Source organism: Sminthopsis crassicaudata, chromosome 3 (assembly GCF_048593235.1).
Source record: "Sminthopsis crassicaudata isolate SCR6 chromosome 3, ASM4859323v1, whole genome shotgun sequence".
Lineage (NCBI taxonomy): Eukaryota > Metazoa > Chordata > Mammalia > Dasyuromorphia > Dasyuridae > Sminthopsis > Sminthopsis crassicaudata.
The window spans coordinates 320,010,983-320,029,553 of NC_133619.1; the positions used below are offsets into that span (position 1 = coordinate 320,010,983).

The 18,571-nt window shown below is 35.3% G+C and overlaps 1 protein-coding gene across 1 annotated transcript in view; it reads right to left on the reverse strand.

The window, feature by feature from the left end:
- Nucleotides 1–18,571, reverse strand: part of DRD3 (dopamine receptor D3) — a 56,871-nt gene that overhangs the window by 12,346 nt on the left and 25,954 nt on the right. Inside the window, exons 3-4 of the mRNA XM_074301238.1 lie at nt 13,957–14,099; nt 5,078–5,274 (exon numbers count right to left, since the gene is read on the reverse strand). Of these exons, the coding sequence (XP_074157339.1) occupies nt 5,078–5,274; nt 13,957–14,099 (340 nt within the window). The remainder of the gene's footprint in view (nt 1–5,077; nt 5,275–13,956; nt 14,100–18,571) is intronic.

An 18,571-nucleotide genomic window follows, 5' to 3' on the forward strand; every position in this document is an offset into this window, starting at 1 on the left:
ATGTCCTTTTTTTTTCTTTTTAGGATGTATTTTGAAAAAAAAATTCTAACAATGGAAACATTGGATAGAAGGTATGAGTAGTTGCTTACTCTTAATATTTCCATGTTGTTAATCACAATGTTTATGCTAGTTGATAGTTCAATCAAAAATGTATTCCACAGCTTTGATAAAATTTGGCTTTATTATTCTTTACTATTGTTATCATTCTAGTGGATGTAAGATTATCATGGTTTTGATTTGTTATTTTTGATTATTAGTGAATTTTCATTATCTTTTCATTATAATTATTAGGAATTTGTATTTCTTCCTTTAAAAAATTGTCTGTGATATTTGAGCATAGTTCTACTGGGAAGGAAGGAAACAATCATTTATTAAATGTACCAGGCACTGTGATAATTGCTTTACAAATATCTCATTTGATCTTCACAACTTTGGGAGTTATATGCTATTATTATCCCCATTTTACAGCTGAGGATATGGAAGCAGACAGAGATTAAGTGCTTTATCGAGTCAGCTCCTGGTAAATAGCTGGTACAGTGGGATAGAGTGCTGGACCTAGAGACAAAAAAAATTCATCTTCCTCAGTTCAAATCTGGCCTGAAACACTTACTAGCCATATGATCTGGGGCAAGTGACTTAACCCTGTTTGCCTCAATTTTCCCATCTGTAAAATAAGCTGGAGAAGGAAATCAGCAAACCATTTAAATATCTTTGCCAAGAAAACCCAAAATGGAATCACAAAGAATAGAACATGGCAATGAGGTTTCCTCATCAATATTTCTTAAAAGTTACTAGGTATATATATATTTAAGACAGATATTCTATCATTTTGTATAAAATATTAATGCCTTTATTTCTTTTAATGATGTTGATATGATTTAGACTTTATTTGGTATCCTTAGTACTCCTCCTGATTTTTATGATAAAACAGCAGTTATCATAGTTTTAGACTATTCTTTTATGTTGAATCAATTTAAATATTTCTGCATTATTTCCAAAAAACCACAAATTATTGGATTATGCTTTTAAATCAATATGTGATTCTTATAATTTCATCAAAACATTTAATCCACCCAAGTTTTTAGAATGACTAAAGAAAAGAAACATTGAATAGGATATATAAGTTTTCTTAGACTTATTATTCTAAGTATTAATCCAAACTTTACAGGACCATTCTAAACAAAGTTTCTCCTTTTATACTAATAAAAATAGATTACTTCACCTTAAATTTCCACTTTATTAAAAAAGAAAAAAAGAAAAAAAAGATTTGGAATTATTTCCTTTTCTCTCTCTCTCTTTTTTTTTGTTTTGTTATTTTTTCCCTCTTCCATTTGCCCCCTCCAACCCACACCTCTAACAACAATATTCTGGAATTTATTTAGCCAATAAATTTGCCTGAGTACTCTTGTACTTTGTCAGCAACTATCAATATTATCTTAATGTTATCTTAAATCTTAATTTTCTTTTGGCTGCTAGACTTTATTAAAATATATACCTTTCCATAACCTTTTCAAGGTCTGTTTTCTTCTTAAATATCCATCTCCTCTATTCCTAGAGAAGGCTGAGTTTTATTGGATGTATAAGTTTGAGTTCATGATCCATGTCTCCTAATCTTTAGAATTTTGTTTTCTAATTTTTGCAATCTCCTGGTCTTGTTTCTAAGTACTGTTTCTTGGTAAGCAATTTGTATTAATATTAATATTTGTAATTTGTATTAATATTAAAATTTGTAATTAAAATTTGTATTTTGTAATATTGTACAATTAATAATTGTAATTAAAATTTGAAATTTATAGTATTTTCACTCAGATCCAGCTTCTCTTCCCCCATTTTCACTATGGAGATGGAGTTTAAGTATTATGTTCCTCTATGTTAAAGTTGAGCTTCTTTTTGTCAGTATCCTGACTATAGCAATGTTAAAGGGATGATGAGTAAAGAGTGATAGTTGTTAAAAGAGTAGTGAGGATGGTTGTAGAACTCCTTTTTATCCCTCATATTACTACTAATTTGTTGGCCACATGTTTTTCCCAATTTAAGTACTCCTCTATTCTAGAAAATAATATCAGAGGACTTACAGCTTCCTTTTTCTTGTTGTTAACTTTAGCCACTCTGACAGAGATGACACTTTTGGAAAAATACTTCCTAGTTTCCCTTCCTTTCATGAGTAATTACTGCCTGTGGAAGGTCTTCAACTAGGAAGTATCACTTATCTCACTGCATTAGCATATCTAACTTCCCTTTTTCCCCTACCCTCCTTTAAACTTTAGTGCCAGTCCATTTAGATTTATTCTCTTCAAATGTCTGTCTCTGACTATCTCTGAAATTTCCAAACCCTTTAAATCTCTTTATTTGTAATTTATTTTTCAAATTCTTCAACTCAAATCTTTCTCCCACAAACCAGCCTGTTGTTGATAGATCTACTTGTATAATTTGAGATGCTAGTAAGACATGGAGATGAACAATACAACTGACAATGTAGACCTTGCATCAACACCATGTGAGGCTTGTTAAATGTTGTTTTATGATTAGTTACACTTGTTGATAAATGTACAAGTTACTTAACTTTTTGTGCGTATACTCATAGGATGATATAAGACCTTAGAGCAAAAATGTCATGGTCAGGACCTAGAGGCTGCCCAGCCAACTTGAATTAAATTAAAATGTAATTGAGAAATATATATATATCAAAGTAAATTTTTAAAAATCAATACAATCAATATAATATAGATACAATGGCAATTTATAGTTTTTCTAAATCAATATCCAGTCTGAAGGAATTCCTTTCTTTTTGAGTTTGACACTACTGCCTTAGAGGTCTCTTTACAGATAAGGAAAGTAAGATCTAAAGAAATGAAAAGACTTTTTGTAATCATACATTAAGTTAGTAATGAAGCCAGATCTAAAAATTGTAGAAATCTTTTGATTTCTTAAGTGGAATTCTACCCCTCCTTGACCTATTGTGTCTTACCTATTAAATTAGATTGTATTTTTTTAAAAACAGGGCTCTATGTGTAATTTCTGTAGTTTCTAACAACTTACTATCAACACAGGGAGAGTGGAATGGGAAAATACATTCACTTTCTTCCACATCCAACATTAAATAACAAAATAAGGCAGATTCTTAGCCCCAAAGAGTCTCCCTAGCCTGCTGTTTTCTCTTCAAAAACACAGAATTATACCTCAAGCTGGTGATACAAAGCACAAATAAACATGCAACAGAGAGAAAGAAAGGAACCAGGAGGCTATAGAAGCAACAAAATGCTCATGGTGTGTGTGGGAGGGAGAAGTTCAGACTAGAGTACATGGAGAACAAGATAATCAATCCTGCTCTTTAAATCCTAAACTGAGTACCCAGCAAGTGGTCAGGTGGCCATTCAGGGCAGAAAATTGTCCAAGAGGAATTATGTCTTCTAGGAAGGATGATGTTTGATATCCTATTGTACAGTACATAACACCTAGCACAGAAGCTTTTACATAATAGACACTGGGATAAAATTTGGAGCTGGAAGAGATTTTAGGTAATATGTAATCCAACCTCCAGACTAAAACTGAGAAAATTGAAAGATGAAAGATGAAGGGATTTACCCAATGTTCTATTGTCAACAAAAGGCAAAGTCAAGATTCCTATCTAGTCTGATTCAAAATCTATTGTTATTTCCATTGATTCGACAAGGGATTGATTGCTCAAGTTGTTACTCTCTCCATCTGAGTAGCCCCATGAGTGCTGTAGGTGAAGACCAAGAACAAATAGGCCATGTTTCTTGCCCAGGGCAAGGGGTTGGTTCTTAGCTGTCTATATGTCAAGGGTTGTTCTGGCAAATCTGGGGAACCCTTCTTAGAATAATGTTTGCCACCTATATTCAAGATGGAAGAAAATGCTAAATTTCAGCCTGAGGTGAATAAAAATTAAACCTTTTTTTTTCATATCCACGTTCATGGGCTCCCAGGCCACGAACCTGTGCCCTAGGACAGTAATAATAACTAGGATAATAATTATAGCTAACATTTACATAGTGCTTACAATGTACCAGGCACTTTTACAATAATTATCTCATTTGATCCTCTCAATAGCCCTATTTATTATTTATTATTTATTTTATATATATATATATGTATATGTTTGTATTATATATTTTATTTATTATTTTCCCAACTGTATAGATGAGGAAACTGAGACAAACAGAGATTATGTGGTTTGCTCAGGGTCACACAACTACCAAGTGATGAGGCTGCATTTCAATTTAAATCTTCTTGACTCCAGGCCCAGCATTCTATCCACTATATATCACTTTTCAGCCTATAGCTATGTAACAACAATTTCTCTCTAGGAGTAATTGGAAATGAACTCTTAAGGCAAAGATCTTTTCTTCTCAGAGTTCAGAAGCAGTGCTTTCTCTAGCACATCTAGCACTTTCTTATCTAGTAGTCATGACCTTCTTACAGTGGCAGGTTTTGCCAGGAAAGAATTTACTACCAGTCCCAGTAACTCTTAAAAGATCTCCTGAGACTGAATCCTCATACTTTTGCTAGGAAATAAATTCTTACAATAAAAATAAGATGTTTTCCTTACAACAGCTCTATGAAGCAAGTAACATAAGTGTTATTAAAACTCATGTTTTATTATTTAAATTATTATTTAAAGTATTATTTTTAAAAAGTATTATTTAAAACTCAGAGAAAACTGAGTTTTAAAGAACATCTACTGGATACAGGGCAGAGTTGGGACTTGTACCCAATCCCTCTGATTCCAAAGCTAGGGTCTCTTTCTGCTTTCTCTTCCTCAATGAGGAATGGCATTTGAATAAAGTGTAACAGCCAATCCTTGCCTAATATCATGCCTGCTAAGGTAAGTTAGCTAGATCTATCATTGGATTCTGGGGATTTCTTTCACTCTTGAGAGGGATAGATGTCTATTCTCTACTAAAGTGCAGTCAGCATCTATTAAATGAGAGAATAGTATTAGATTTGGGTTTATAAGATGGCAGGCCAGAATGCTGATTGATGGCACCATGACAGGCAGGCTGCACGATAAGATGGAGACTCTTATGATCTTTCTAGGATCCAATAGGGTCCTTACTTGTGGGGGGTAGCCAGGTTTGACACTGATGCATTGACTGTTCTGTCGCGTGAGAATCCTTTTTCTCCTCCTTCGTCTTAGCACCACATAGATCCGAGCATAGACAATGAGAGTCACCACAAAGGGCAGGTAGAAAGAAATCACTGAAGAGTAGATGACAAAGTCTGGGTTGGATATTGAACAGACACTTGGATCCCCTGTAAGGAGAGAGAATGGAGAAAAGGGAGAACCATTTGTAGAGATGTCATTATTCATTGGGGAATGGTCAAAGCTGTGTGGAGAGTTGGAAGAAGCAAGGCTGCTGTTCATCTGGATCTAATGAAAGTTAGCAAAGGAAGCTCAGATTGAGAGGCTTCAGGAAAGTGGTAGAGTTTCAGACAGATTCACAGAATAGACCAAAGGGTAGAAGAGGTTGATACTGGTCAACAGGAGTTGACCAAGGGCACTGGTATAGTAGAGAAAGAGAATGAATAATAGTGGAAAGATATCCTTTTGTCTCTATTCTGTAGAACTCCAGTTATTTCTCTGTTCTTGGGATTATCACATCAATCTACCCCTTAAATAGACCTGTTTTTGCTGACTAAAGTGTTTTCTTAGCCTCCAATTATATATTGCTTTCCTTCATAATCAAGATGTTTATGGCAAGAAAAACCATATTCCATGAATATGTGGGATTGTTCTTTATGTCAGTATTTTATCTTCTTTTTTACTGGATAGGGATAGAGAATTTTGGTACATTTGGTTGGTATAACTGGCTATAAATATCACTTGAAAGCTGTTATCACATGATCTTCTTTTACCTTTTGCAGGCTAGGCAGAAGGACCTCAATACACCCTATATTAGCAGATCGTTGGAATACAGGCATACTTTATTTTATTGTACTTTGCTTTATTGTGATTTGCAGATATTGAGGTTTGCTTTTTTGTTTGGTTGGGTTTTTTAATTGGAAGTTTGTGGCAATCCTGAGTCAAGCAAGTCATTTTTCCAAAAACATGTGCTCACAAAGTATTTCTGTGGCACATTTTGGTAATTCTTACAATGTTTAAAACTTTTTCATTATTATATTTGTTATGGTAATCTCTAAATAGTGATCTTTGACATTACTATTATAATTGTTTTACATACAGAAGAGCATGAACTTAAATCAATAAGTAAGTGTGTTCTGATTGCTCCTCCCATCTCTCCCTTTCTTCTGGCCTCTTTATTCCTTGAGACATAGCAATTAGACCAATTAATAGGCCAATTAATTGTCCTATGATATTTTCTAAGTGTTCAAATGAAAGGAAAAGTCAATCTATTTGGCAAACTTCATTGTTGTTTTACTTTAAGAATTTGCAGTAGCCACTCCAACCTTCAGCAACCGCCACCCCAATCAGTCAGCAGCCATCAGCATCAAGGCAAGATTCTTTCTATCAGCAAAAAGATAGTACTGCTTGCTGAAGGCTCAGAGGATGCTTAGCATTTTTCAGCAATAAAGTATTTTTTTTACTTAAGGTATGTACATTATTTTTAGACATAATACTATTAAACAATAACAAGAAAACACTATCACATACTTAATACATTATAATATTGCTATTGCTCAGTCCTTCTCAGTTGTGTCCAACTCTTCAGGACCCTGTTCAGGGTTCCAGCCTGGCACTCTGTCCACTATACCACCTCATTGCCCTTATTAATCATAAAATAACGTTTATTAGGCATGTACTATATGCTAGATAGTCCTCTAATCCTGGGGATTCTTTGACTTCAAGAAGTTTATGTTCTAATGGGGGAATATTATGTGAACAATCAAATACATACAATATACCCAGAATAAAAGGAAGACACTGAGACAGAAAGGCAAGAGTATGCTGGTAAATGCTTTAAAACTATCTCTCTAGGTCATGAGGGAGGATGTATACACCATTTTAAAGTTTAATCTCAATTATTAACATTTTCTCCATCTCTTTTATAAATCTAGACAGTCAACAAAACAATAAATCAATCCCTGATTTGTAATGTTTGCAGATTTCTGATCATGGAGAGAATTCAGTTATTTGATTAAAAAGAGTAGAGCCTTCCATTCTTCCTTCTATCACCTGATTTGCTGCCTGGTCTGAACATCTGCTCTATCAGCAGTTCTTCCCTCCCCAACCCTGGCTGGCTTAAGGATCAGTCTCCAAGTGAGTCATGTGTAGTGGCAGTCTCTAAGCATCTATTGTGCAAGGTGCCTCTGCTTGTCCTGACCAGGCTAAGCAAAAAATTCTGCAAGGGAGTTTCTGTGGGGGCAGAAATGCAAATCACAGAGCCAAGAGCAAATCCAACTTGGGAACTCATATGCTTCAGTCCAGTTGTTTTCCATTTAAAACAAACATATTAAACTCCCAGAAGATTTCTGTCAAGCATGACAAGAATTCTCCGTGGACTTTGGGGATGTTTGTGAGACAAATCAAATACCATTTGACCTTCCCTATCCCAACTTGGGATATTTATCTTAGGCTGTCTCACATATCTGGAAGGCTCTTTCTTATCTCTGCTTCCTTAAAATTCTACTTTCTATAGGAAACCTTTTCTGATCCCATCTTAATTCTAGTTAATCTGTTTTTGCTGATTATCCCTAATTTGTTTTGTAATAGCTCTTGTTTGCACATAGTTATTTACATGTTGTCTCGCATTTAAACTGTGGGCTCTTTGAGAATATGGATTATCTTTTGCCTTTCTTTACATCCCTACTCTTGGCATCTTGCCTGGCACATAGAAGACGTTTAATATTTACTGACTGACGTGGTCTACAAGGAATATTGGGATCCTTCTGATAGTAATAATGATGAAAGAGTATGGCTTCCAAGTGTTCTATTGGGTATTTAAACTTCTTCACAATCTGGCCCTTGTCTATCTGTTCATTTGTCTTGTATATCATGTCATTCCCTTCTATAAACTCTCCAGACTAGTCTCACTGACCTATTAGCATGTCTTCTTCTCAAACACTCTTATCTCCTACCTCCCTGCTATTGCCCTGGCTGTCTTCCATAACCGGAGTGCTCAGAAGGAGCATTTCACCTCTATCTTTTATGATTCCTTCAAGACATAGCCCAAGTGCTAGTTTCTTCAGAACTTTCCCATCCTTCCAATTACTGGAACCTTCCTTTTTCTTCTATTCTGTACATGTAACATTGTAATGCATACATATGTGCATATATATTACAATGTTATCTTTCTCATTGTAATGTAAGCTCCTTGAGGGCAGGGAATTGTTCCTTTTTTTTTTCCTATTTCCAACTCAGCTGAGTGTCTGGAAAAAAAAAAAAAGTGCTTTGGGGCAGCTAGATGACCCACTGGTTAGAGCATCAGCCTTGGTGCTGAGAACTTGAGTTCAAATCCAGCCTCAGACCTAACACTTCTTAGCTGGTGACTCTGGGCAAATCACAATTCCAACTGCCTCAGAAAAAAATGTGCTTAATAAATGCTTTTGGTGACTGGTTGATTGATTGACTTGGCCACAGGGGATGAAGCAGGAGTCTGGTAACTAGAATTGAGGTATAAGATCAAAGCAGGACTATATCTGGCCTAAGAACTCACTAGTTTCAAGAGCCTTGGAAAAGTTACAACCTCTGTCTCAGTTTTTTCCTCTGTAAAATGGAGGTAATAATAGAACCTACTTTATAATTTTGCTGTGAGGATTAAATGAGAGAATATTTATGAAAAGCATTTAGCACAATGTCTGGTACATGTTAGGTATTATGAGCAACCTGTGAAATTGTATTTCCATATAAGGACAAAGACTTAGAGAAAGGTCATGTTAGTTGACTGAGTTAATTGTACAAACAAGATAGTAAACTGCTGAACTGATAAACTGATAAAAATCACCCAAAACAAGAAGTGGGTGAAAGGTAACTGCAAACACTGTGTGTGCATGCTTAATGAGTTAATATCAACCTACCCTCCTGAAAGGAGGAGTTTTCACCCATTTTTAACATAGATTGTATAATGAGGGAGTGAGAACATGAAGTGGAGGAACATGCAATGGGAAGACAAAGAAATCTGTTAACTTTGTTATCCCCAACCAATTGGGGGGATGGGGGGAAGGACCTTGGGCTTTAAGATAGGAAATAAAAAGCTCATTCCCATTCCTATAAGCACATATTTCCCAAGGACTGACCCTGGGTGGATCACCTGTTTCTTGCAAGAATCGTAAATAAACCAACTTACTCCATAATTCCTGAATCCTTTTTGTCTTTGTAATGTATTTCTAAAAGGTACTATATAAATATTATCCACTATTATCTTTATTAATATTATTAATATTTATCAATATTTATTAATAATATTAATATTATTAATGGTAAGGATAATGATATAAGAACACTAGATTTTGGATACCTGCTTTGGGGCAGAGCTAATTTGATTGAGGGAGAGAGTTTAAGTGATTCCATTTGTAGAGATGCTAGGAATGGGGTTTTCCACCAAGTCACTGTCATTACAAGACTACAGAAAGGGAAAATCAAAATTTTGTTAGATAAACCAATTTCTTGCCTCTAGTATCTGATGCTAATTAGCTGAATAAGCATTAGCAAATTGCTGAACCTCTCTGTATTTCCTTTTCTTCTTCTGTAAAAGTGAGGACAATATAATCACCTGCTATAAGACCTTTTCCAGTGCTCCTAATTGTTAGGGCTCTCTCCTTCCTCAAGTTACCTAGTATGTTCATAGCTGTACACATGTGGCATCTCCTCAGTAAAATGTAAACATCTTGATCTCAGAGGTTTTAAAAATGTCCTTGTATTTCTAGTACCTAGGAGTACCTTGCACATAACAGCTAATTAAGTAATGCTTCTTGACTTGAATGTCATTTCCATGAGGAAAGTCCTGAGTAAATCTTAAAAGATTTTATAAACTTGGATAATAACACTAACATTATTATCACTGTTGCTATAACAATGACAACAATGTTAAAGTAGTACTACTACACCAATTTATATTGATTTTCTCAATTACAGACATATATAACCTGCCTCTTTCAGAATGAATTGCAATCAGTTAGTTCTTAGTGCCTGAGGGTCTTCAGGGCATATAAGGGGGTGTGCTACATATCTCTAGGGATTTCTTTGTAGGATAAAGTCAAGGGCAGATGAGCATAGAACCAGTTCATTTTAGTGGAGATGCTTTAGACACAGTTTAAGGAAAACAGATATCTTCTAAAGATTTTTTAGTAACTTGGCTCATTTTTCTCTCTTATCTGTGTGTGTATCTTAGTGGATTAAAAGTCTGAAAGGGAATAGAATTGATGTCTGTATCACTAAAGGAAGTTAGTTTTTCTTCTTCCTATCTATTCTTGGGAAGACCAATGGAAAGAAGGGGCTGAGGACTATGAGCTTCTTGAGATCAGGCAGGGACTGTTTTTGCTTTTCTTTGTTTAGCCCAAAGTGCACATCATAGTCACTTAATAAATGCTTATTGATTGAAGGGAAGCCTCTTAAAAATGCTTTCCCCAATTTATCTTTACTTCAGGTTTGTGACTAAATTAATTTTCTTTCTCTGGTATGTGGTGGATCCCAAAACATAGTATAATTTGTCACTCTGTTAACTTGGATGAAATTGCCTGAGGCTCTGCTTTTCTGAGTGAAATATTATAGTGCCACCACAGACCACAGAGTAATGTATCAATCAATCAATCAATTAATGAGCAATTATTAGGCACTTACTATGTGCTCTGTACTGTGAAAGTTCCAGGAACTTAAAGACAAAAACATCACTCCTACTTTCAAGGAGCTTACATTCTAATGGAAATGACATGCAAAAAATCACGTACACACAAGATATATACACAGAGACAGACAAGCATATACAGATGCAGGAGAGTCAGACAAATATGCAAATATTTGGAGAAAAACAGAGAAAACAGGCAGAGACAGATATCCTCTCCCTCTCCCAGCAAACAGACTAAAAAGGACAAATTCCTCCCTAAATAAATAAAGTGTATTCTCAACTTCCCTTTTATCAAAAAGCCATTTCTCATTCCCCTGACTCTCAAAATCATCCTTGTTTCTCTATCTTTCCATTTTCTCTTAGGCAGAGAGAATAGGAAGACAGCCATTCCTGCTTTCTCAAAGTTGGATTCCTACCTTTTAGCCAAGAGCTTTTTGGGAAAGATCAGCACCCTAGAAAATACACCAGCACAATCAATGTAACAAAGCAGGCTTTTCCAAACAAGAATTCATCTGCTTTTCATTTTAGATGTTTATATCAATCAGGGAGAAATCTGTGAAGTTTCCTTGGATGTCCCCCATGCCTGGAATTCTTTCTCTCCTCTTCTCTGCCTCCTGGCTTCCCTGAAATTCCAATTAAAATCTCACTCTCTAGAAGTCTTTTCCAATTCCTGTTAATGCTTGTGTCTTCCCTCTGCTGATTATCTTTAATTGATTCAGCATATAGCTTGCAGTACATAGTTCTGTGTTTTTTAAATTATGTCTCTCTCATTTGATTGGGAGTTACTTGAAATTAAGAGACTTTTGTGTTTGTATCCCCATTGCTTAGCACAGCGCCTGGCACGTAATTGATGTTTAATAAATGCTCATTGACTGACAGGTAGTCACATCTTAAATTCACACATTTTTTAGTCCCAAGGAGTTGGTTGAAGTTATTGAAACATAATGAATTCTTTATTTTAAAACTTATCTGGAAAATTGGTGCCGTGTGTGTGTGTGTGTGTGTGTGTGTGTGTGTGTGTGTGATTTTTATTGAGTAAAAAGTTAGCAATAAATGGTATACTAACTTGTCTTGTTTATTGGTTTCCATTTATTACTTAGCTTTAATGTATACAACTCATCTAACAAATGAAAACTGTGAAAGCACTAGTTTGCACCCAGCTCTGTTTCTGATATCTGGTTCAACCAACCAATCAACAAGCAATTATTACATACCTACTCTGTTTCTAAGAACTATTACTATCTTATCTTACTAACTATTTGATCTTAGATGAGTAATTACACTGGCTCTAGGCTTTAATTTCTTTATACGTAAAAGGAGAGATCCAATGTCTACAGCCTCTTTCAGCTCTAAATCTATATCAACCTTTGATATTTTTATTTTAAACATTCAACAAGTCAGGCATCATTTAATGGGGCAGGGCAGGATTTCTCCCCCCTCTCAGAATTTCTAGAAATTTCTAGAGGTTCTATTATATATTTGTTAAACATGACATCTTTTAATAGCAAAGTTCTTAGAAACAGAGTAGGCATGTAATAATTGCTTGTTGATTGGTTGGTTGAACCAGATATCAGAAACATTTTTAATTTTGAGTACCAATCAATGTTGATTATACTATAGGTCAACTATTAGTAACTTTGCATTTATATACTGTTTTAAGATTGTTACAAGGGATAAACAGATGGATTTGGAATCAGGAATAGCTGAGTTCGAATTTGAATGCTTTAGGCACTTACTAGTTACATGACCCCAAGTAAGTGACTAAACAACAGCACTATTGTGAGAATCAAATGAGATAACATGTAAACAAACTTTAAAGCACTATGTAGACATTAGCTATTTTTATTTTTTGACGTTACTATGATTATTTACAAAATTTTTTTCCTCAAAATATCTCTGTGAGATTGGGAATATAAGCATCATTATCTTCATTTTCTGATGAGGAGGAAATTGAATAAGGATATGCTAAGTATATACAAACCAGTTCTCCCCACTCAAAAAACATACACAAGACCTTCTTCTAAGTTTAACTTGCATTATTAGTATTTTCTCTCTTACTTTCATAAAGTATTTAATATTTAATCAAACTATTTATAACTTACTCTCTGATTTGTAGCCTTTGCTGTGTAAATACTGACATTGAAGATTTAACAATCAGCTTGAGCTGACTTAAGCACATCCTTGATACCAAGGTTCAAATTAAGTGAGTTTCCTAATGTCACATAGTAAGTGATAGAATCTGTTGATTGCCCCAACCCAGAGCTCTTTAAAAATTTTAACAGATATTTTAATAGCTTTTTATTTTTCCAAATCCATGCAAAGATAGTTTTCAACATTTACCTTTGCAAAATCTTGTATTCCAAAATTTTCTCCCTTCCTATTCTCTTCCTCCTCCCCTAAACAACAAGTAATATGTTAAATATGTGCAATTTTTTCCAAACATATTTCCATACTTGTAAGGCTGCACAAAAAATAGCATATCAAAAAGGAAAAAAAATTGACATAGGAAAAAACCAAGCAAACAGACAACAACAACAAAAAGGTAAATACAATTATGCTTTGATCCATAGTCAGTCTCTGAAGTTCTTTCTCTGGACGTAGATGTCCAACACAAGTCTATGGGAATTGTTTTGAATCATTGTTGGAAAGAGCCAAGTTCATCACATTTGATCATCACATAATCTTGCTTGATATTGCTGTGTATAATAGTTCTTGGTTCTACTCTCACTTCATTTAGCATCAATTTATGTGAGTCTTTACAGGCTTTTTGAAATCGGTCTACTCATCATTTCTTACAGAACATTAATCTATTTCTTTTATATATTATGACTTATTCAGCCATTCCCCAGCTGATGGGCATCCACTCAGTGTCTAGTTCCTTGCCACTACTGAAAGGGCAGCTACAAACATTTTTGCACATGTAGGTCCCTTTCTCTCCTTTATGATCTGTTGGATTTACAGTCCCAGTAGAGACACTGATGGTTCAAAGGGTATGAACAGTTTGATAGCCCTTTGGACATAGTTCCAAATTACCTAAAGCTCTTTTTATGGCACCCACTATACAAATACAGACACATTTACATGGACTTTGAATGGAGCGAATTTACCTTCAGAAAGCATTACGGTAAAGCAGTATCTTCATGATTTTGTACAATTCAAATCTCAGAAGCTCTGAAGGATGAATTATGATTACCTGTTGTGTTGAGGCCAAAGAGAAGAGGACAAGAGACAGCGAATGCGAGTACCCAGACCACGGTGATCATGAAAGAAACCCGCCGGCAGGAGCTTTGGCCAGAGCTGTACTGATAACGGACTGGCATGACCACTGCTATGTATCTGAAAAAAGGAATCAGCTTCAAAGACCGAGAAGGAGCGACTATCACAGAACCACAGGGTATTAGATTTGGAAGAAATCTTGGCATCCTATACATACCTGGACAGTTAAATGTAACAGAAAAGTGACCCTCCAACTTTTGCTTTAAGGCTGCCGGGGAAAAGGAACCCCCTTAAGGCAGTCCATTCCACTTTTGGACGGCTCTAAATGCTGGGAAGTTTTTCCTTATCTATAGCTTAAATTCATTTCATTATAGCTTCCTCCCTCTCCTTTTCTCTCTCTTTTTTTGAAATACTATTTTAAAATATATTTTATGTTCCCCCAATTATATGTTAAAACAAATTTTAAACACTTTTTTAAAAGTTTTAAGTTCCATCCCTCCTGTTATCTCCTGTGCCGCTGCTCCTGGTTCTGCTTTCAGGGTCAAGATGAATAAATCTATTTTCTTTTCCTCTAACCATTTGCTCCAAAGACAAGACTCAAAATGGGGACACAGATAAAAAAAGACAAGAAAGTAAGGCAACTAATCAAAGGAAGATGGGCAAGATAATGGTATTGCAGAAATGGCAGAAGTGATTTTGAAAAAGAAGGAAAAGGGTGATTAAATAATAGCAAAGATTTACAGGAAAGTGTGAGGATATGTTATATAGGACAAAAAAAAAAGCAAACAAGAGAAATAATTTATCTAACCTTCAAAGTGTAAGAGAATCTCTTCTTTTCATACTTACCCACTCTAACTCCAGTGCTTTCCCTCTGAGATTGCTTTCAATTTATCTTATTTATATTTTGTTTATACATAGTTGCTTGCATGTTGTTTACCTCATTAAATTTTAAGTTTCTTACTTTTTGCTTTTCTTTGTATTCCCAGCATTTTGCACATTTTGCACTGTCTGGTGCATCGTTGGCATTTAATAAATGCTTATCCACTTCACTTTCCTTAGGTTCTTTCCTCCCTAGCTCAGCTGAAGCATCACATGCCCTCACTTTTGACAATAGTGGATTGCAGATGTTAGTGAACTATGGATGCTATTTCCATTTTAGAGAATGGCAGAGAAAGAGGTGCCATTATAATATGAGCTCTTTGAGAAGTGGGAACTGTTTCCTCTCCCTTTCTTTATATCCACAGCACTTAGCCAAGAGCCTAGTATATAGAAAGCCTTCAGTAAATGCTTTTTGACTGACCAACAGAGATAAGGGCATTTTACCAGTTCAATAATGTATTCATAGCAATTGTTCAAATACTGATCAAACTCTCATTTCAGTTTTGGATGTTATAGAGAAATTCAAGGGAACTTTTATGAGGGGGTTGATCTAGAGAGCTTCTAAGGTCTCTTCCAACTCTAGCAATCTGTGATTCTATTTCCCTATGGAAACATGATGGACATTTTCCAATTACAACTTCAAAAAAATCAGTTGACAAGATTTTATTCAGCTGAAATCAATCTCTTTCTAGACAGTTATTTATGTACGTTCTCACACATATGTCTAATTGTCTATTGGATATAATCTGTTTGGAAGTTCTACTGTCATTTTAAACTTGAAAGTTTTAAAACCAATCATATCATTCCCCTATCTCTCCCTCCTCTGACCCAAAATGACCATCTGGTTTTTAATTTCTGGGAATGCTACTTTCATTCTTCCAACCTGCTCTGAGTCTTGACATTGTACTCCTTCTTTCCCTTCCCTTCCAATTATCCCACATTTAGGCAATAAGATATCTATCTCCGCCTCTGTAATTTCTTCCTTCCTTATTCCTTTTTCTCCCATCTTACTTCAGTCTCTCATCTTAAGTCATAGATTTAGAAATGGCCATGTTTTCTCAGGGTGGCTAAGTGAAGCAATGGATAGTTCAAATTTGGCCTCAGATACTTACTAGCTATGTGACCCGAGGCAAATCACTTCACCCTGTTTACCTCAGTTTCCTCATCTGTAAAATAAGCTGAAGAATGAAATGGCAAATTACGCTAATATCTTTGCCAAGAAAACCCCAAATGATGTCATGAAGAGTTAGACACAACTGAAGAATGATTAACAGCAACAACATAAATATTCTTCTAGCTAATCTCTCCAAAGGAACTTAGCAATTATCTTATTCAAATATCTCATTTTCAGATGAGGAAATTAAAACCCAGAGACTTGTCTAAGGTCACACAGACATGGAGAGTAATAGAGTTAAGATTCAAACTAACATCTGCTATACAATTGACAAATTAATCTTCCTAAGATACTTTTCATCATGTATCTTCCTGCCAAAAAACTATTAGAGCTTGGTCGGCCATAGAATAAACCAAGATCTCTCAATATATCCTGGGCCATTGCCAATTATCTTGACTTTTGTTCAGACTTTGATGACCCAGGAAGAGACAGTGAGATGAGATGGACCATTGTGTGTAACTTTGCCTCACTTAAATTCAATTGTCACCAAAGTCAAGACATCACTTGTCCTCTTCAGAAATGAAGGATGAGGAGCAGCTAGGTGGTGCAGTGGATAGAGCACCAGCCCTGAAGTCAGAAGGACCTGAGTTCAAATGTGCCTTCAGACACTTAATACTTCCTAGATGTGAGATTCTGAGCAGGTCACTTAACCCCAATTGCCTCAGCCAAAAAAAAAAAAAAATGAAGAATGAACAATAACAACCTTATTATATTGAACAGTTATTTATGTGTGGTTTCTCCAACAAGAACCTAAGCTTCTTGAGTGTAGGGACCATATCTCCCACTTTTCCCTATCACGCATGGACCTAGCATAAGTGGCTTATGGAAAAGAAGCACCAGTTCATTCTTTTCTGTAAATCCAGGTATGGCAGGCTAGTTCAACTTATTGGCTTTTTTTCTTTTTTCCTTTTTTGTGTAGGTTTCTTCCATTCAATTTTGCTTATGGAAAAGGATTCAGGTTTTAGCAGCATAGTTGAGGAATGGGTTTGAAGTCAGAGGACTTAGATTCGAATGTTGGCTCTGATGCTTATTACCTATGTGGCCCTAGGCAAATCATATCATTTCATCTCCCTGTGTCTTCCTCATTTGGGAACAAAAATAAGGCTGTTGGACTAGATGGTCTAAGAAATCTTTTAGAAAAGATTAAAATTTAAAATGAGGGAAAAAGTCCCCAAATTATATATGTCCATACAATTAATTATGCTCCTATATGCAAAGATATAAAGAATTAGACTTTTATTTCTCAGATTTTTTTCTTTTTCTTTCCTGATTAACTGCTGTCTTTTCCATGGAGCCACCTGGCTCAATCCTGTCTGTTTAATACTAAATTAAAATAAAATTTTCTAGCTGACAGATTCAGTTTGACAGGTAACATAGCTGTCTCATTCCTCCTACAATCTGTTTTTTTTCAGTTGATCTCTGAGATAGAAAGCATAGTACAGTGGCAGTACAATATAATACAATATTTATTAAATACCTACTATGTGACAGATACTTTGCTAAGCGCTGAAGATACAAAAAGAGGCACAATTTCCTTGTCCCACAGAGCCTCTTTCTCAACTTCCTTTCATTCTTTTCTAAGAGCTTCAGGACTATCCTTGCTGGTCATGGACCTCCAGAAGTATTGTCTTTCTCTGATCTGTTCCTTGAACAATAAGGGTCTTTCCTTCTCTGGCTCTCAGAGATTTTCCCCTTGGGTGTTAGGCCAGTTTTGATGGTGTTCTTTTTCTTTTTCTCTCTTTCCTTCTATCTCTGTCACCGGTTCTCTCTTTTTCTCTCATCTGTCTTTTATCCTATCGTCATTGTTTCTCACCCTACTTCCCCATTCTCTGTCCTGTTTCAATATCCTGAAGCAGTCAGATTTAACACTGTCCTTTCCCTTTAGATAAATATTTGGCTTTTGTGCCTATTGCCTTAGATTACCATTTGAGTCAATTATCTCTGGATGCCTTGTGAGCTAGAATCACAGGACTTAAGAATCCCTTCTCTTAGCATGAATTCTCCCTAAGTCTCTCCTCTTTTAACTGAGGTATTATATTCTATTTGCTTAGTTTTCTTTAAGATCTCATATGAAATTTCTCTGGCTCTTAAGTCATTGGTAGAGCTGAGATGACAAACTTATTCTGGAACCAATTAATAGCTAATAACTTTCCCTACCAGCTTGCTCCTCCCTTTTTCTAGAAAAATGAAGAATCCAATTTATTTTAATTTTACATCAATTCCCTTCCCACTAGAATCTCCTTCCTTAAGCAAGCAATCAATTAAATATAAAAAGATGTGGGAAAGGAATAAGCCTATATATAGCCACCTACTATAAGCAGAATACTACTATACTCAATGATTTACAATTATTATCTCGTTTGAGTCTCACAATAATTCAGCAAAGTAGGTATTATATTATTCCCATTTTACAATTCAGAAAACTGAGACCAACAAAAGTAGCTAGAAAGGGTCTAAGGTGGGGTTTGAATTAAAGTTTTCCTGACTCCAGCCCAGTTCTCAATCTACTTTGTCACCTAGTTGCCTCACACACACACAC